At 43.6% G+C, this 20,778-nt stretch overlaps 1 protein-coding gene and 1 pseudogene across 2 annotated transcripts; one reads left to right on the top strand and one right to left on the bottom strand.

The window, feature by feature from the left end:
- Positions 1 to 3,445: 3,445 nt before the first annotated feature.
- On the top strand, positions 3,446 to 6,142 carry LOC308515540 (parafibromin-like; the record flags this gene model as incomplete). The annotated part of the gene is given in 4 exon segments (XM_081086062.1): positions 3,446 to 3,508; positions 4,633 to 5,374; positions 5,377 to 5,493; positions 5,496 to 6,142. Coding segments are annotated over 4 exon segments (1,569 nt in total).
- Positions 6,143 to 9,033: 2,891 nt separating this feature from the next.
- LOC308515539 (BUD13 homolog) lies at positions 9,034 to 17,251 on the bottom strand (annotated as a pseudogene). The gene is made up of 3 exons: positions 17,102 to 17,251; positions 9,751 to 10,241; positions 9,034 to 9,700 (listed from the first exon to the last, which is right to left on the bottom strand). The product of its transcript is annotated as a BUD13 homolog (transcript).
- Between the last annotated feature and the right edge of the window lie 3,527 nt (positions 17,252 to 20,778).

Genomic DNA, 20,778 nt, shown 5'->3' with positions numbered 1-20,778 from the left:
CATGCGAGCTTGAGAAATGAAATAAAGCACATCCCCCATCCATTTCTCCCCAGAATATTCACAGAGACCCTGGAGGGCAGCCAAGTGACACAGTGCTAAATAAAATCAGCCCTTTTAAATTAGGTGTGGGCAGAGCAGCTATTTTACTTTACAAAAAAGATAAGCATCCTATAGTTTGGGCGGTTTCACAGTCGTTGCCCAAGGAAATTTACAAAGATGCTGGTCTAACTTACTAGGAACTCCCCTCAGATGACTGTTCTGGGAATGATTCAGAGGGCTTGGGGAAAGAATCCTCTTGACTTATATAATTTCATCAGCCGCCCATTTTAATAGAGTATTTTATTGCTAAAATCAAGGAGGAAAGAAATTGCAAGCAAGTCAATCTCAGGCATGCTGCCAGGCAGACCTAGGTCCACGGAAAGTTCAAGGCTGATGGAAGAACCCTCCACTCGAGACTTGTGAGAGCGATCGTGGGCTTATCATGTTAATCATCGAAGGCCTCCTCTGCACCAGGCACTGGACTAAGCATGTCAGTCCTTGGGTTGAGGCTTAAATGGTTTTAAAATGAGAGGATTAAAGCTCAGGGGTCCTTAATAACCTGCCCAAGGAGGTTGCTGTCAGACCTGATTCAAACTTAGTTTTGCCAAAGTTCCCAACTCTAAAGCTCCTTTTGTCAAATCTTCAAAGAAATCCCTGATGTTTCTAAAACCTATCTAGCCCACTAGGAAGAAATTGTTTTCTTCTCCCTGATTTCTACTCAAATTTGAGGAGTGGAGAAGAGGCAAGCTCCTAAATAATGGGGGTTGGAGAAAAAAAAAGAACTTGTTGGTTATAAGTAAAGTCATCTTTTTCAAGTTCGTTTCTCTCTCAATTCTGAAAGACTTCACAGCCAAACTTTGTGGCAGAAGATGTTTTCTGTTCATCCAAATTGCAATAATTACACACAATACTGCTTCAGTGTTTTCTGATTACAAATAAACAAAAAACAAACAAACAAAAAATAAGTAAAAGAATAAAGATAGAAAAGCACACAAAAAATTTGAAGGTCATAGGTTCAATTCCTGGTCGGGCACATGCCTGGGTTGTGGGCTTGGCCCCCAGTAGGGGATATGCAGGAGGCAGCCAATGGATGTTTCTCTAATTGATGTTTCTCTTTCTCTCTTCTTCTCCATTCCTCTCAAGCAAAACAAAACAAACAAACAAAAAATCAATCCAAAGTGATTATAAAGTATACAGAAAAGTATAAAAATTATAAATCCCCAGTGAATTAAAGCAACATGAAATTTTTTCTGTAACTACATCTCCCACATAGTTTAAGAGACATTTATCACTATTACAGAAGATCCCTTCATGCCACCTATACATCACTGCCCTCTATTTCCCCACCTTGTAACCATTGTGCATATTTCTCTAAACTACTGTTGAGTTTTGCCCAAGTTTGAGTTTTATATAAAGGCAACACTGCTTATGTACTCATGTTGTTTCATGTAGCTATAGCTCAGTCATTTTTATTATTGCACTAGAGGCCCAGTGCATGCATTCGTGCATGGGTGAGGTCCCTTGGCCTGGCAGGCAATTGGGGCCGATTGGGGGAGCTGGCCAGCCAGGAGGAAGGACCATGGGAGGTTGGCCAGCTGTGGGAGGTTGGCTGTGGGAGTGCACTGATCACCAGGGGGCAGCTCCTGCATTGAGCATCTGCCCCCTGGTGGTCAGTGCATGTCATAGCAACCAGTTGACCGATTGTTTGGTTGCTTAGGCTTTTATATATATAGACTAGAGGCAGCCCAATCTGTGCCCTCTTGCAGTCTGGAACCCATTGGGAGATGTCCACCTGCTGGCTTAGGCCTGCTCCCTGGGGGTTTGGGCCTAATATGGTTGTCAGACATCCCTCTTGCAGCCAAGGAGCCCTCGGGGGATGTCCACTTGCCAGTGGGGAGCAGGCCAAAGCTGCAGTCGGACATCCTTAGCACTGCTGAGGAGGTGGGAGAGGCTCCCACCACCACCGGTGTACTGGCAGCCATCAGCATGGCTTATGACTGAGCAGAGCTCCCCCTGTGGTAGTGCACTGACCACCAGGGGACAGCTCCTGCATTGAGCGTCTGCCCCATGGTGGTCAGTGTGTGTCATAGTGACCAGTCATTCCCAGTTGTTCTGCTGTTAGGGTCAATTTGCATATTACCCTTTTATTATATAGGATAGAGGCCTGGTGCATGGGCAGGGTCCAGCTGGTTTGCCCTGAAGGGTGTCCCAGATCAGGGGGGGGGGGTCCTGCTGGGGTGCCTGGCCAGCCTGGGTGAAGGGCTGAGGGCCATTTTCAGACTGGCCATACCCTCTTAAGGGTGGGGGTCCCCGCTGGAGTGCCTGGCCAGCCTGGGTGAGGGGCTGAGGGGCGTTTTCAGGTTGGCCACACCCCCTTCAGGGAGGGAGGTCCTGCTGGGGTGACTGGCCAGTCTGGGTGAGGAGCTGATGGCTGTTTGCAGGCTGGCCACAACCCCCAGCCACCCAAGCTCCCAGTGGAGGCTGGCTGGAAGCAGATATCTGGGATTTATTTATCTTCTATAATTGAAACTTTGTTGCCTTGAGCAGAGGCGACAGCAAGCCAGGCCAGGCAGGAAGCTTGGCTTTCTCCATCACCAGGGCAACCAAGCCTCCTGCTTGCTCCAGCTCTGTGGCTGCCGGGCGCCATCTTGGTTGGGTTAATTTGCATATAGTCACTCTGATTGGCTGGTGGGCATGGCTTGGGGCATAGTGGAGGTATGGTCAATTTGCATGTTTCTCTTTTATTAGATTAGATAATATTCTATTATAGGATAGTTTAGCTGACTTAGCAAATAAAAATTCAAGATACCCAACTGAATTTGAATTTCAGATAAGTATTTTTAGTATAAATATGTCCCATGCACTATTTGTAATTTACTTATATTATAAAATTTTATTTTCCTACAATTTAAATGGGCATCTTATATATTATTTGACAACCATACTTTTATAATCATTGAAAATTATCTAATACTCTACTTTTGGAAAGTTTCAACTTTTGGCAAGTTCCAACTTTTGGCTATTGCAGATATGTTCCTAAGGACATTCTTATACATGTCTTTTCATCATTAAGGTTTTAAAGCAAATTCTTTCTTCTTTGTGCAATATGTGAATATATGCTTTCAATTAAAATGTGATCAAATTATAGTTTCAACATTTTGCATGTTCTGGACATTATAATTTTGGGAGTGTGTAGTTTCCTTTGGGTGATTGGGAATTGCCAAATTATAGTAAAATTGGGGCACATTTTATTGATAATTTAGATACTCAGTCACAGTTCTAGAGAACCACTCTGGAGACTTTGAAGAATACGAGAGAACAGAAACCAAGAGGTGGTTGCAGAATAAGCAAGATAGAACACTCGAGATTTGCCTCAGTCTCTTTTCTAGACAACACAAGCGAAGACATGATTGAAGATACAATCCCAAGGAAGTACGAGTGGAGAGGAGATGTGGGAAAGCAGCTAAAGGTGGGGCACTACTGAGCTGGCTATGGCTTCAAGAAAACTTTATAGCAGGTTACTTAGTCACAGGAGAGGGCCTTAGAGAGGCCTGTGGATCCATTGAGTCGGATTGACAGTTGTAGAATGCCAGCCATTCATCTTTAAAGTGTGCCGCTGGGGGTGGTAACACTCCCACACTTCCAGGTTTGGATAGTCTAGCCTTGCTGTTAGGACATTGGCGAGGCCAGATTCTCTCTGGTCACAACGCAGTCAGACCCGGGAAGTAGAGCTGCTATTTAGCCGCTACAGGAAAATGATGGAGGTCTTGCAGAATCCCGTTCCCTGCCTGAGGAAGCTATGGGACAACGTGAATATATATATATATACACAAATTGTCCCCGCAGGAGTTCGACTGGGAGACAGATCGCTGGCTATGACAAGTGCTGACCACCAGGGGTTGGTGCAGAACAAAGGAAGGCCAGGCGGCAGCTGGCAGCCGGGGAGGGGAGGCTCTGTGTAAGCAGGAGTGAAAGCTCCGGTACAGTGGTAAAGGGCCTGCCAGAGCATTGAAGCCATGTCTCAAAGCGCACACAGTCCCTCACAGAGGTTGGGAGCTGTGTTGGCTCAAAGTGTGGGTGGAAAAGGGGGTTCTTTGGAAAGTAACCGCCCAGGGTGATCTAGTCACAAATTCCCAACTGGGCAGCTCTTGGTGGGCAGTCACGCCCCAGGCCTACCTCTGTAGGAAAATATTTATCTTTGCCTTAAGCAAGCCCTGTTCATGGTTCTTGTGCATCTAGGTTAACACACCTTGAAATGCCAGGGTAATCCTCTTTTTTTCAAACTTCTTAGAAGCAACCACCTTTAAGAAACCACCCACAATCTTATGATCCAATCCCTGGCTCGTTATCTCCCACCCTCATGTAATCTTTTTACATTCCCGCCTTAATTTCAAATGTATGAAAGAAACTGCAGTTTGGGTGCATGGCATCAGCAGCGCAGGCAGTGGTGGAGGCGGCGGCAGCAGCAGCAACAGCAACACCAGCAACATCAGCAACAGCGGCCCAGCGAGGCAGGGAGGCAGCAGTACTGCTGCTCGGGCCCGGTGGTGAGGGGGCGGAAGACGCCAGACGTGCTCAGTGTCCTGCATCCAGAAGAAGGAGATCGTGGTGAGGGAGGACAAAGTCATCTTTGGCGGCGACTTCTCCTGGCCCAAGAACGTGAAGACCAACTACGTGGTGTGGGGGACTGGACAGGAAGGCCGACCCAGGGAGTACTACACGCTGGATTCTGTCTTATTTCTCCTTGATAACATGCACCTCTCTCATCCTGTTTATGGCCGCCGCGCGGCCACTGCAAACATCCCTGTGGTGAGAAGGCCGGACCGAAAAGACCTACTTGGATATCTCAATGGCGAAGCATCAAGGCCGGCGAGCATCGCCCGCAGCGCCCCTGTGGAAATCGGGCTTCGGCGACCCACTCGGGTGAAACGCGCCGCGGATGCAGCTCCAGCAGCAAAGAAACCGCGGGCTGAGGACGCAGAGCGGGTGCGCCTCAATAAAGAGCGATGGGCTGCCCGCTTGGAGGCCCACAGAGAAGGGAGTGTACAGACTGGACAGATCAGGTCTTTGTCTGAAGCCATGTCCGTGGAGAAAATTGCGGCCATCAAAGTCAAGATTATGGCCAAGAAAAGATCGACCAGCAAGACCGACTTGGGTGACAACAGAACCGCTCTCCAACCGAGGAGCTTTGTGTACAGCGATGTGGATGTGACCGGGACATCGTCAGCAGAGAGAGTGGGGAGGACACGCACGACTATCCTACAGAGCACGGGAAAGGCCTTTGCCGAGGATGTTTTTGCAATTCTTCAGGCCGTGGAAGCCAGAGAAAAAGGGCCCATGCAGCACCTGCGGCTCCCACCTTGCCTACCACACAGCCGATCCCAGCTGCCTACGACAGGTATGACCAGGAACGATTCAAAGGAAAACAAGAAACGGGAGGCTTCCACATTGACACGAGGGCACCTACCGTGGGATGACGCTGGAGTCCGTGACAGAGGGCGCGGCGGCACAGCCAGTGCCAGTGCCAGTGACCAGGCCAGTTTCTCAGGCCAGACCTCCCCCGAATCAGAAGAAAGGCTCTCGGACACCCAACATCATCATCCCTGCGGCCGCCACCTCTCTCATCACCGTACTGAATGCCAAGGACCTCCTGCAGGCCCTGACGTTTGTCCCATCTGATGAGAAGAAACAGGGCGGCCGACGAGAGAATGAAACGCTGATACAGAGAAGAAAGGACGGGGTGCAGCCCAGGGGCACCGCCCTCGGCCTCATGGTGCCCTACAGAGTCGTGGACCAGCCTCTGAAACTCACGCCTCAGGACTGGGACCAGGTGGTGGCCGTCTTCGTGCACAGTCCCGCCTGGCAGTTCAAAGGGTGGCCATGGCTTTTGCCTGATGGATCGCCAATTGACATGTTTGCGAAAACTAAAGCCTTCCATCTCCAATATGAGCACGTTCCTCGAGACCCCAGCGTTCAGAAGTGGAACGTAACAGTGCTAGAGCTCAGCCATTACCAACGCCACTCGGACAGACTGCTTTTCTTAAGCTTCTGGGATACACTGGATAGCTACATGGCAAGGCATAAATCCCACTTGAGATTCTGAATTACGTGGTTTTCCCATCTGGAAATCTGGGTTAAGAAGCGTGGATATACTTTCATCTAAAGACTGAGTGTCAAGCTGTATGAATTTATCAAAATCTCACAAATTACAAAGGTCATGGATTGAGCAAAAGATCTCATCCGATGCTTTTGTGCTTCAAAGGGATCACATGATGCCTGTCATTCATATAAGTAAACTTTTTGGCCTACAACTATCTGTAATAATAAAAACATAATATGCTAATTGGACCAGACATCCTTCTGGACATCCTTCCGTCCTTCTGGAGGAAGCCAGGGCTGCGAGGAAAGCCAGTGCATACAGCTGGGGGAAGGAAGACTTACTCTTGCATGAAGTTCATGCATTGGGCTGCTAGTTTTTTTTAATATTAGCATTCTAGTCTGTCATAGAAATTGTATATTTTGATAGAAGTTTTTTCTCCATTGGTTAAGCTAGCATTACTTAAAGTGTGTTTCTTAGAAAAAAAAAGAAACTGCAAAACTGTTATTTGCTGAAGTATTTGAGATCTTGTTTTGACTCAAATAAACTCAAAAATTCTCTGTAGGTTTGGACATTTCTTATGTTGATGAAAGCATTTAAGTCTCTGTTCAATCATTAGTTGACCATTAAGCAAACCAAGCAGAGACTTCAGTGGTCACACATCAAAAGTGATTGTGCCCTAGCTGGTTCAGCTCAGCGGATAGAGCATCAGCCTGCGGACTGAAGGTCCCGGGTTCAATTCTGGTCAAGGGCACATGCCCAGGTTTCAGGCTACATCCCCAGTTGGGGAGTGCAGAAGGCAGCCATTCAATGATTCTCTCTCATCATTGATGCTTCTATCCCTCCCGCTCCCTTCTTCTCTAAAATTAATAAACAATATGTATTTTTTTAAAAAAGTGGTTGTTCTTTCATTTAATGTTCTGGGTAAAACAGGAACTGAAAATACACATTTGGATGTGAAATAACATCTAGAAGTCATGTGGGGTGGTAAAATGGCTGAAGTTGGGTTGATTTGGGGTGTTCTAAGTTGAGTGCAAGCCTCAAAACCTAGGTGGAGACCACAGACCAACAAGTCATTGAGAAACATGGAAACAAGCATCTGATGCTGGGCATGTCCACCTGATAGCAGCCCCACATGAGGCTGCTTCCACCAATGTTAAGCAGAGTTTGAGCACAAGTTCTCCATTTTGGCTGGCATTAGGACCCTCCTTTATCCTCTGTCTCAGATATTAAAAGCTCAGGCTCCTCAATTGTCTTCTGTTTTATAATTAAGCACCTGAAGTTGGTACACTGAAGTTGTGGGTCAGCTGAAGTCACTAACAAGACCTTTGCCTGCACCAAGGTGGTGCAGCGCCCCAGCTACTCCCGCAGTGGGAGGGCCTTCAGGGAATTCACCTTCAGCTGGGACTCCAGGCAAGTGCAGAAGCCTAACTAGAACATCCTGAGTTGAGCAGTGCACAGTCTGTCATCTTGTGGGGAATGTTTCTCTGACCTGCCAGAGAAATGGGAGTTTAGGAATCTACAATTAACACAAATAAACATAAGTTAAAGGAGAAAGTCTTCCAGTCGTCTCGCTACCTAGTGTCAGAAAGCTCTCAGGAAGAGGCTGGCTTCCCCTCTCTGACCCTGCCTCCCCACTCTGCACAGACTCAAGTTTCCACATCCCCGGGGCCAAGGGCGCTTTCAATCCAGTGATTCTCTCTCCAGTAGAGTGAGGGCGACCAGCTGGTGAAACCATTTCAGAAGGGCTGATTGATTCTCATGACCCGAGGTGTTGTAAGACTTGTAACAAGTTTATAGACCTCTGTGGAAATCTGACTCATTTTTCTTATCACTCATATACAGGTTTTAAGGTGAACAGATGACCGTGTGGAGGTGATTATTTGGCAAAGAAGGGACATCTGGGCTCTAGTCACAGCAAGTGAATGTCTTTAGCTGGTGGAGGGGGAGAGGAGACACACTTACCAGGATTTTGGTGGGAAAAGAGCATTTTGGGTTAATTTGTCTCAACAGGAGTTTCATTAACTAAATATTCAAGTAGCAGTGTTTGAGAGCTGTGATTCTCGACTCTCAAAAGTTGCCTGGAGAAATCTGTCATCCTCTAGAATGGCTATGTACTGTAGCAGCTCCACCCCAGAGAGCACCATGCTGTTCTTTGCTAGATCTAGATAGAAAAAACCCATGTGGGGGACCAGAGGGAAAGACATATCCTTCATGACTTATATTTGGGGAAGACCTGATGGCCACCAGTTGGGTGAGTTTCCACATTGGACCTGGATAGGCTAGAGGCTTAACTAGCAAAGGAGAGATGGGGAAGAGAGGCGGGGAGAACCGAGCTGGGAAAGGCCTGTGGTCAGACCAAGGACAGAGAGCCTGGTAAAGCTTGTTAGCCACCAAGGACTAGGGAAACACTCAGGGTCTATGCTGCCCTGCTCCTCATGGACACTGGCCAGGCGGACACCATTCCACTTACTGGGAGGTGGAACTGGGCTATATCCTCACTTGACCCTACAGGCTACACACTTCAAATACCCAGCACTGAGAATAATGCCAGGCTACTTCCCACAAGCATGTCAAGGAGAAATCAGTCTGACTGAACTTTTAAGAACATAAATGTTTATTAAAAACCTAACCAAGAACAAACCCTGGGATGCTGGAAAATCAGTGTTTCTTCTGTAAGTCAGCAGCAATCACTGGTGTTGGCACACCTGAGAAGTTACAGGTGCCTCAGTCCAAACATCAGGTCTTAAATAGTCTTCTCAAATGCTAGTGGTCAAAACTAATCTTCAACGATTGCAAATGTGTGTGGGCCCTGATTATTAGTATAGGCAACTGTTACAGCTGGACAGCTGGCTGCCCTACGTCCACTACCACAACCCTCAGCCACTCCCATAGCCTCAGAGAAGTTGCACATCCTCAACACTCCACTTGTGGGCCAGTCTCTCCATCACCTTCCTGCTGGCAAGCCTGGCAAAGCGCCTCTGCCCAGATCCACTGCGTCTGTACATCCATCCCTGTGATATCCAGGACAGATGGTGAATCTGTTGGGAGGAGGTGCTGGGCCACTGTAGTGATGTCTCACTTTCTTATTCTTGTTATCCTTGGCATTATTCTTCTTGATAAAGTTGGCCATGGGGTCCCCCTCTCTTTCTTGTTCTCTCAGCATCTGATCCACATCTTTATCATTAATACAGCAGGCCAGAGGCTTTTGCATTTTCTTTATTGCATCCTCCACATTTTGTTGCTGCTTCCGGCTCTAGACAAGCCCTTTTCCCCACTGGGCATACAGAGCATGTCTCTGAGTCCTTGTCTGTTTCTCTCCTTTGCTCTAAAATTTCAAGTTTCTTTTATGACCAGACTTATCTTGAAATATGGTTTCAGCATATTGGAATTCAGCTTCAAATACCATGGTTTCTTGAATTTCTGCTGCTCTCACTGTTTGTCAGTTAACACCAACCCAGTGCTGGCCCTAGAATACATGTGTGCAGCCTTCTTTCCCAGAGGCTGAACACTTTGAGGTGGAGACAGGTAGGAATCAGAAGAGTTGGCCCTCTTGTTTCCTCTCTAGTGGAGAAGGGTCAGAAACCGAGCTCTAGTCTTCCAGGTCTCTTTCATGGAGGTGACATATCTGAATCAGAATCCTGGGGACCTGAACTTTGTTTCTTCAATGCAGGAGAATGATCTGAACTGGAGGCTTTCCAACTGTCACTTGGGAAGAAAGAAAAATCCAACGTGTGACTCTGATGTCTTCTAGGTGAAGCGCTTGTATGAAATTTCCCATGGCTGGTGAAGAGCCTTTAGAATCATGCTGTGTATTTCCAAAATGGAATTTTGCTTGCTTTTTTTGTGGAGGATAGTTGTCCGAGTTATATTCATATTTGCTGTTCTTCAGGTGTGAGGGATGAAAGAGTCCTGGATCCTTCCAATGTGGAGAAGTTTTGCTAGAGGCTCTTTCTGCGGCTTTACTGCTTTTGGTTCTGGGCAGTGAATGAGGAACATTAGGAACAAAATTGGGGAAGTTATGACTGGCCCTCCTGAGCTGTGATGTGTCCAAAGATTCGAGTCTTTCTAGGTTGAGATGAGTCAGGGGAGCTGTTTGGCACTTCTATTGGGAGAGATATCTGAGGAATTGTTATTGGTCCCTCTAAGAGGAGAGGATCTGGGGAGTCATATGGACCTTCTAGGAGGAGAGGATCTGGGGTATCATATGGACCTCCTACCTAGAAGGAGAAGGATCTGGGGAGTCGTGACAGAAATGTCTGTGTGAATGTAGATCCTCATTGTGGCCTCCCAGAAGCTTCTATTTGGCACTGGATGAAAGGTATTCATCTGCTCAGCCTCTTCTGGCCACTTATCTATAAATTCAGCCACTGAAGGCAACTCTCCATAATCTTCCTTTTCCTCCTCTTCTGGATTAGTGGTGGAGAAAGATGTACAGCTCACATCATCCACAACCCATATTCCCCTCACACCCACATGACCAGATTAAACCACTTTTGGGGACACTTGAGACTGGAGTCTGAGTGCCTGTGGTAGCAGGCATCTGTCCCTGACAAGTAACTTCAGATACTTAGCCTTGGAGGACAGAGGGGAGCTGTCTGTCACCATTGCCCTGGTGAAGGCAAGGACAGGGCTCTGAATGAACTTGATATAAAGATATTAGCTCTTGCTTGGATGAAAGGATTCGAGAAGGAAATTGGTGAAAGCAGCTTAGGGAAGTGGTGAGCTGTCAATTGGGTGTTGGAGTTTGGATAGAATTTACCTGGGCACAGGTTAGGTGGGAAGTGAGATGGAATTAGGTTTATGGAAATGAGGCTAGTGTATGGAGAACAGTTTGGCATCTTTCTTAGAAGGAAAGCCTTGCACAACCTGAACAACGAGAGTATTGGCACCATTAGAAAAGCTGTCTTTGCCTTTAGGTAGCAAAATGCTTTCATCTCTTCTGAGAACCTTGGGTCCACTCTATTTTCGTTGCAGTTGGCTCCAGCCTAGAAGCCAGCCATGTTGCCCTGAACATGCCATAAAACAAATCCTGTGCCTCAGGTTTAGAGTCCTAGAACATTTTGGGGGTGGGGAGGCCAGCTTCACATGTAACTAAACACAAAATAAAAAATCACACCAATTCAATTCTGATCTGGAATCAAACGAGAGAATGACTTGAGACTTAGTTATTTCATTACCATAGTTACTAGCATTACCATTGTTTGCTTGCAAAAGAAAAAATGGGTTATAGATTAAGTTGAAAAGGCTATAGCTATTTATGAGCAAGTTAGCCATCAATACTCAAGACTGAATCAGTCTGGCTGAGACGATCACACCTAGCAGAAAAGGAAAAAGGCCATCTACACTAATAAAAGACAAAGATGCTAATTGCCACACCCACCAGCCACTCAGAGGGACTATATGCAAATTAACCCAACCAAGATGGCGGCTGGCAGCCATGGAGCTGAAGCAAGCAGGAGGCTTGGTTGTCTGGGTGATGGAGGAAGCCAAGCTTCCCACCTGCCCTGAGCTGGCTGTGGCCTCTGCTCATGGCAACAAAGTTTCAATTATAGAAGACAAATAAATCCCAGATAGCTGCTTCCAGCCAGCCTCCACTGGGAGCTTGGGTGGCTGGGGGATGTGGCCAGCCTGCAAATAGCCATCAGCCCCTCACCCAGGCTGGCCACACCCTCATGGGGTGAGGGTCCCTGCTGGGGGGCTTAACCAGCCTGAAAACAACCCTCAGCCCCTCACCCAGGCTGGCCAGGCACCCCAGCAGGACTCCCCACCCTAAAGGGGCTGTGGCAAGCCTGCAAATGGCCCTCAGCCCCTCACCCAGGATGGACCCCCACCCTGAAGGGGCTGTGGCCAGTCTGCAAACAGCCATCAGCCCCTCACCCAGGCTGGCCAGGCACTCCTATATAATAAAAGGGTAATATGCAAATTGACCTTAATAGCAGAACGACTAGGAATGACTGGTCACTATGACACACACTGACCACCAGGAGGAAGCTGCTCAATGTAGGAGCTTCCCCCTGGTGGTCAGTGTGCTCCACAGTGGGAGCTCTGCTCAGCACAAGCCAGGCTGATGGCTGCCAATACAGCGGTGGTGGTGGGAACCTCTCCTGCCTCCTCAGCAGCGCTAAGGATGTCCGACTGCAGCTTAGGCCTGCTCCCAGCTGTCAAGTGGACATCCCCTGAGGGCTCCTGGCTGCCAGAGGGATATCTGACTGCCAGCTTTGGCCCAATCCCTCAGGGAGCGGGCCTAAGTCAGCAGGTGGTCATCCCCCGAGGGGTCCCAGACTGTGAGAGGGCACAGGCTGGGCTGAGGGACACCCCCAAGAGCACAAATTTTTGTGCACTGGGCCTCTAGTCTTATAATTCTAAATGAGAACCAAGAGAAATTTGATTACTAGGATGGGACAAAGAAAAAGGCAGAAGTTAATGAGGACTGTTGATTATTAAATGCTTTTATAGCTAAGGACTTTGTCAGTAAACACTAAAATTCTTTCTGTTCAATGTAATAACTATGCCTGACAACACTATTTGATTTAGGAAGCTGCCATATTTATGGATACTGACATTACCACTGAGAATGCATTTTTACTTGCTAGAATAACACCAGTCCTAAGAAGAGGTAGGCTACTACATATCTGAGGTTGTTCATTCTAAAAATCCCTCAGGTATCTAAGAGGGAAATCTAAGGGAAATCTCCAATGGAAGAGATGAAGCACTTCCCTGCACAACATCACTAGACTGAACATACCATCTCTTGATAAGTTACTAAGAAACTTTGTTTTTACAGTAGAATTTTCCATCTTAGTTTGCTTTAGAGGAATCTTGTTAATTCTAAAAGTTTTTCTACATAGAATAAGGAATTCCACTGTAGAGACAGAGGCATAGTATCCATACATCTAGAACTCACCTAAGCACAAACATCAACCCAAGGATGAGCTCATCATTTGAGTAAAATGGTTGGTTTCACGGACCCAGTGGAACAAATGCTACAATATTCACTAGAAGATCCAGCTTCTCTTTTCATGTGCAGTGTAGCTATGTGGAGTAGGACCCCTTCTTCCAAAGGTGTGGACTCAGTTCATCTACTTACCACCTGCCTCTGGACTAGCCAGGTGTAGTCAACTACCCACTCAAGTCTGGATGGATGAGAGAAGGTCAGTATTTGCTAGCAAGAATCAAAGCAAAGGTCTAGGATACATGACACAGATCTGCTTAATGTGCTGGATGACTGAGCTTTTGGTGGGTGATGGCTTAACTATACTCCCACCCTGAGTGTATTCAGGTCTGACATGCCTAGGGTAGCATTCCCTCTCATTGACAGAGGATTTGAGGAGGTGAAGTGACTGTGCCAAAGCCATGTGAATAGTTGAGTGTGAGGGTCAAGTTTCAAGTTCTTTGACTTGAAAATTATTCATGTGAAAATCATTCACCTAGTGAGGGCAAAAAAATCCCAGTTTATTTTTTATTTAAGAATAGTAACAGTTTGTATGGTCTTTTATGTTGAAAATGGAACAGATTTTAATGTACCTTAAAAATGTTTTTGCTACATCCTCAGACATTCCTCACTTTTGAGACTCACTACTCAAGTTCCTATTGTTGACCCAAAAATATTTTTACTCAAAGAGTAAAAAATGAGTTGCACACAAGTCATTTTAGCTATTTCCCAAGAAAGTCATTCTTTGTGCTCACATTTAAATGCATTGTGCTTTATGGCCATCTCTTCCCCACTTTTCCTGAGCATTTAGCTCCTCCTGGGTCTGAGTTCTCTCCTGGCAGTGTTCAAAGATCTTAATTCTGTGTCCAGTACTGTACAGTATTGCTGATGTTATACAAACACACTTAATGAAACCATTAGAGGATATGCTGGTTTATAGGTGTTTTAACTGCATCATCATAAAAATCCTTGGTGGATTGTTATATACATGTTTATGGCTGTTTTAGTGATATTTGAACAAGTTGATTGAGACTTTGTATAGACTGAGAATGCTTTGTCTTCCCACTTAAAATATTTTGATTCCTGCTATCTAATATGCTTTTTAGGAGAAGACTAATATTTGATAAAATATTAAAGTAAATATGCATTATTTCTCAGGTACAACTATCCTAGAGGACATATGAGCAGCCAGATGCTTGCACTTGCATGTAGAAACTCCAGGAGGTGGCGACTACAAAAGGAGTCCAGTACAATTGCACTGAAGTGGCCACAAATACCCCTAATGGTATAGTCTTTGAGGAGATGATTTTTCTGAAATGTATGTATTTTTCCCTTGCCCCTAAATTTTATACTAATAGCTAACCTTGCTCTGAGATGTTTTCTTTGAAAACACAGTAAGTATTAACTAGTACAATAGTTAAGTTCCAACTTCAAGTTATAAACAGTTTTCACCTGCATATAACGTGTGCACTGTGTTGGGCTGCTCTTTACTAGATCCTGAGATCTAGCATTCTGGAGCTCTGGAGCCCTGCCCCATAATTGCCAGTATTGACAGCCTCCAATGACTAATAACTAAAATTGACCCCATAAGTTTTCAAGATGAACTCGGGGGAGTGTAACACTGTACCTCTTAGAAGCTGTTGAATTGTCCCTCTTGGCAGTTGCTGAATTATACTATCGATCACCGTTGAGATCTTAATTTCACAGCCCACAATGAGATCTCTCCCCCCCCCCCCACACACACAAAATTCTAGAGTCACAGCTGACTGACAGCACTATTAGGTTCCTCACTATCATCCTGGAGTCAAAATACACAGGGAATAATTGTATAGCTACATAACTCATTAAGGAACTCAAGAGCTTTGAGAGGCAGTATGCCTTTGACATAAAAGAATAGAGTAGCTGGGGGTTGAGGGCAGCAGGGGAGAGGTCAATGGGGGGAAAAGGAGACATATGTAATACTATATGTAATACTTTAAACAATAAACAATTTAACAAAAAGAGTATAGAGTAGCAAAGAGAAATGGCTTTGGAGTCAGACTACTAGTACATATGTTTAAGTCTCAGCAATCTGAGAATAGACCATTTCCTTACTCTGTTCCTCAACTTACTCATCTGTCAAGTGGGTATGGTAATAGCATCTAACGTATGGTTTGTGAAGATCCCCCACAGTGTTTGGCATAAAGAATATGAATGTTATCTACTATTAAATTATTTGCCTTTTTCCTGGCTGGTGCTACCAAGTTAGGTTATTCAAAAGAATGTTAGCCAATAACTAATATAGAAAATTCAAGAAGTTCCCCTAAAACAGTGGTTCTCAACCTTCTGGCCCTTTAAATACAGTTCCTCTTGTTGTGACCCAACCATAATATTATTGTCGTTGCTACTTCATAACTGTAATGTTGCTACTGTTATGAATTGTAATGTAAATATCTGATATGCAGGATGGTTTTAGGCGACCCCTGTGAAAGGGTCGTTCAACCACCAAAGAGGTCGTGACCCACAGGCTGAGAACCGCTGCCCAAAAAAGAGGATTCATTTCTTAAGAAGTAGGTTTGTAGAATTCTTTCCAGAATTGCATTTATCTAAAGTGAGACATGTAGGTATATGCTCATTGCTTTAAGCATATTTTTTAGGTTGCTAGTTTCCTTAGTTTGTTTTCCTATTTCTAAACATTTATTTTCCTGTGACTAGACAATACTGTAGGTGTGTTTTTTTCTTGTTGTTTGTTTTTAAATTCTTGGTAGTCAAAGAAAAATCTGAGTATTTGCATGTCTTTTCCATTAGGTTTAAGATAAGCTCATCTCTGATCAAAACCAAATTGAACTTCCAAAAGGTAAAGACATCTGTTCTATATTATCTTTTATGGTTTGCAATATTTGACTGGTATTTCTATTGTGGCATAAGTGTTTGAGGAGAAATGATCATGGTCTTCTTCCCAGACCTATAAGAACTCCAACCTGAGTCCTGGGGGGACGATCTGCAAGTGAACAACTGATTAGTCAGCTGCTCTGTTCAGTTTCACGTGAACAGCATGTCAGATGATGCCTCACATCCTAGCAGGGGCCTTCCATTTCCATTTGGGGAGTTTCAAGAACTTGGAATCCTGAAATAATCAGCTTTTTTATCATGAAAACAATAGGTAATATTTTCCATCCTTTCGGTGAAGGAGCCAAGAACTCAAGGTGCAAATGGGATTAGACCTTTAAGAGTCTTTCTGTTGCATTTCACATAACTATTCCCTCTCCTGGCCCCCAGAGGGAAGAATTTGAACCATAACAAAAGGAAACAAGACTCTTGGCATTCAAGTCTCTCCAGCTTTTCAACTATCAATGGACTATTTATTATTTCCAGCATCCTTTATCATGCATCTTCATAAATTACCTCTTAATTCTGGCTTGTTGGTAGCATTCATCCAAAACTAAGTCAAATGGCAGCCTCTATGAGGCCTGCTCTCCACTCAGCCAAAACAAAACAAAACAAAACTCCAGTTAGAACTAATCTTCACTGCTGTGCAGTGACTCTCATAAAACTGAATCCTACCCTGTCTGAACACACGTGACAGGCTTGGCTTTTCCCTAACAAACCCCTTTAAGTTACCTTTTTTATGGAGCCTTGTACTTCAGAGTAAATATATATAAAATATCTCCAGAAGAGGTATTTAAACCTATCATTCCATGTAAAAACTGAACAAGCGGTAGCCAACATCATTAGATGGAATACAAAACATGTTAGAAGTTTAACTCTATGGTTTGCCATATGTTTGTTGAAATAACATTGGCTATATTTATAAGGTGAGAAAAATACCCATTGGAAAAATTAGTTATTTGGCTTTCAACTGGAAGAGCTGCCAGTGATGTAAAGAAAGTTTTCTGGGGAATTCCACCATAGTGAAAACAAGCAAAAGAAATCAACAGTTCCCATACTTAATGATCCAACATCCCCTAATTAATTCTTGTGACTATGGAAGCATGCCATTAAGAGTACCTGCTGCAGGAAGCACAGCCAGTTGACAGTCTTCAGTGACGTACCATGGCATTCACAATGAGGCTGTGCATCACCTGCTGCCCTCGGTCAGAGGCCAAGCAGTGTGGGCTGCTAGAGCCAGCCTGCTTCCATCCGACAAAGCGCCTCAAATGGGCCACCACTGCTCTAGGACTCCTCAGTGACAGGCTTGGCATCTTCCTGACAAACCACTTTAGACTAGCCTAGACTTTCTCAGGACTGAGCTGTAGTCAGCTTCTTCTTAACCAATCCTGCTTCCATCTCTCCTTTCACAGGAGTCAGAAGTACATTGGTGAGTGCTATCGTCAGTGTGTAGCATTTGTTTCACAGGTGTTTCCCTTAATAAGTCTCTACTTCTATCTTGGATTCTGTTTCTGAGGATCTGAACTGATAAGGGAGGGGGTACTGGGATTGGTTTGAGAAGGCAAGTGGTAGAATGCCTTGAGGACTTACTGCTTGGGCAGCAGTGACAACCCCACCCAGAGTGAAGTTGAGGACAAAGATAATAATTTTATAATTTGGTCAAACAATTAAATAGCTGATCAGTTGTGACCTGGGAAAATACCCCAGTAAAGGGGAAGCTCCTAGCCAGTGACATGTTTCAGGCAGTTAAAAATTGGGAGGAGACAAACAACAGAATGAGAGAAAATATTTGTAAATCATAAATAAGAAATTAGTATGCAGAATAAACTACAATAAGAAAGTCTAATAAAAAGTGGGTAAATTACTTGAATAGATATTTCGCCAAAGAATATGTACAATGGCTAACAAGTACATGAAGAAGCTTGCTATCATTAGTCATTAGGGAAATGCAAATTCAAACCACAATGAGGTGGCCATTTTAATGGGGATAAAGTGGTACTAAAACTTTTTTTTTGGCAAGGATGTGGATAAATTGGAACCCTTGTGCATTATGGGTGGGAGAATAAAATGGTGCAGTCACTATGGAAGAGTTTGATGATTCCCTGAAAAACTATATGGATTACTATATGATCCATAAATTCCACTCAAAGGAAATGAAAGCAGGGATTCAGACAGGTACTTGTAAACCACTGTTCACTGCATCATTATTCACAATAGCCAAGAAATAGAGACAGTCCAAGTGTCCATCTACAGATGATTGAGTAAACAAATGGGGTACATTTACAAAATAGGTTATTCAGAGGAGTAAAGTTCTGATACACACACAACATAGATGAACCTCCAGGACATTATACTAAATGTTATAAGCCAGGCACAAAAAGACAAATATTGTATGACTGCACTTATTAGATATCCAAATTAGGCAAATTCATAAAGACAAAGTAGATTAGAGGTTACCAGAGCTAGGGAGAAAGAGAATGGGGAGTTATTGCTTAATAGTTACAGAGTTTTCAAAATAGGTAGTGGTGATGGTTGCATAATATTTTGAATGTAAAATAGCGCTGAATTGTTCAGTTAAAATAAGTTTTATTTTTAAAATGATTAAAATTTTCCTCTGGAGAGAAGAAAGGCAATAAGAACATTTGTCTACACAAATACTTGAAGATTTTTACACCAATTTCTATAAAAGCACTTACTCGTAATTGTCAAAAAGGAGAAACAAATGTCTTTTGGCTGGTGAATGAATAAGGTGTATTGGATTATTCAGTAATAAAAAGGAATGAACTACTGATGAATGTTACAATATGGATGAGCTTCTGATACAGATGAAGTGAAAAGAGGCAAAATACTAGTACCATGTGGTTTTTGATCCCACTTTTATGAAATGCCCAGGCAAATCTAGAGATAGAAATTACATTAATAGTTAGCTGGGGCAGGAGATGGGAATGGGAATTAACTGAAAATTGGCATGAGGAATATTTTGGGTGATAATCTAAAACTGGATTGTGGTGATAGATGCAGTCCTGAATTCACTAAGCTGAATTGTATCCTTAAAAGGGGTGAGTTTTATGGTATAAGTTATAGCACAATAAAAAATTTCAAGGCCATGTGGGGTAAGAGCAAGTCGCAGCAGGGGAATCACAATGCAGGTCTTTGGGGGTGTTGTGGCAAGGCCTGTGTTTCCACAGTGGAGAATTGTTATGTCTTTCAAGAGGCAGTTGAGTTGCTAGAATTCTGCTAAGTAGAGATCAAAAGGTCAACAAGGGGGGCTCAAAGGGCCCATGAGCCTGGAACTGCCCACTACAAGCTTGGTTCCATCAGATTTACCAAGGTTATAAATTCAGACAGGACCAACAACAGTATGTTGCAATATAGAAATGGATTAGGCAGGAACAAACCTGAGTTGAGCCAGAGATCACAACCTGCATTTACAGGTAGCTCAAACACCCAGGACACCTATAAGAGATGCACCAATGTTTCTCCCTCACCGTACATGTGAGGATGTTGTGTGGGTAAGTTTCTTGTACAGATCTGCTGGAGGAAAATTCTGTGCATGGTTTACAGATGGGTATGTCAAAATTGGAGAGCTGCTACTCCTGCTCCCTCCTTCTATACTTTTCAAAGGAATTTTCTCCAATAAGTCGCACTTAATCCATCATGGTCTCTGCTTCCTAGCAGGTCCAAACGGACAGTATCCTAAATCAATATGTAAAAACACTTGAAATCTAATATTGGCAACTGACCTAATTCATTGTCATAGAAGTTAATAGGTGTCTTATATGCACTGCTTAGCAAAAATAAACTATCTTTAAAGGCAAAATGGGAGCCTGGATTGATTTTAGACCTTTTATAATATGCATACAGTGCTATAAATTTTCCTCTAAGCACCACTTTTCCTGTATCCCACAAATTTTGGTAAGTTGTATTCTTGTTCTAATTTAGTTCAAAATTAAAAAAAAATTCTCTCGAGATTTCTTTGATCCATTTGTTATTTAGAAGTGTGTAGTTTAAACTCCAAGTATTTTTAATGTTTTCCAGCTATCTTTCTGGTATTCTTTCTGTTACTGATTTCTACTTTAATTCCATTGTGCTTTGAGAGCACACTTTTATATTTTCTAGTCTTTCAAACTTGTTAAGGTGTGTTTTACAAGCTGGAATGTGCTCTTAATGAATGTTCTGTATGAGCTTTGAGAAGAATGTGTAGTTTGCTATTGCTGGATTATGCCATAGGTATTAGATTCAATTGATTTATGTTGCTGGTCAGTTATACTAATTTTCTGTCTGCTGGATGTGTCAATTACCTACAGAGGGATATTGAGCTTTCCAAATATAGTAGTGATTTATCCATCTCTCCTTACAGTTCTATTGGCTTTTGCTTCATGAATGTTGATGCGTTGTTAGGCATACACACATTAAGAATTATTATGTATTCTTGGAAAATTCACCTTTTTATTATATAACACCCTGTCATTTTTGTTATAGAGTTGGCTTTGTGTAAAATGAATACAGATACTCTAGTTCTTTTGATTACTGTTAGCATATTATCTTTCTCTATGCCTTTATTTTTTTAAAAAAACTATGTATATTTAAGTTGGGCTTCTTATAGAATACATATAGTTGAGTCCTGTTTTTTGATCCACTTCAACAGCCTGTCTTTTATTTGGTGCATTTAGACCCTTGATGTTAAAGTGATTTGATGGAGTTGGATTAATATTTATTACAGTTTTCTATTAGTTACCTTTGTTCTTTCATTTTTGTATTCCACTCTCTGGTAGTAGTTGAATATTATTTATTATTGCATTTTTCCTTCTTAGCATGTCAATAATTCTTATTTTAGTGT

This window comes from Myotis nattereri (genome assembly GCF_964212035.1).
Source record: "Myotis nattereri genome assembly, chromosome: 3".
Classification (NCBI taxonomy): Eukaryota; Metazoa; Chordata; class Mammalia; order Chiroptera; family Vespertilionidae; genus Myotis; species Myotis nattereri.
The sequence above is the reverse complement of the archived record's forward strand: the minus strand, read 5'-3'. Positions and strand labels throughout refer to the sequence as shown.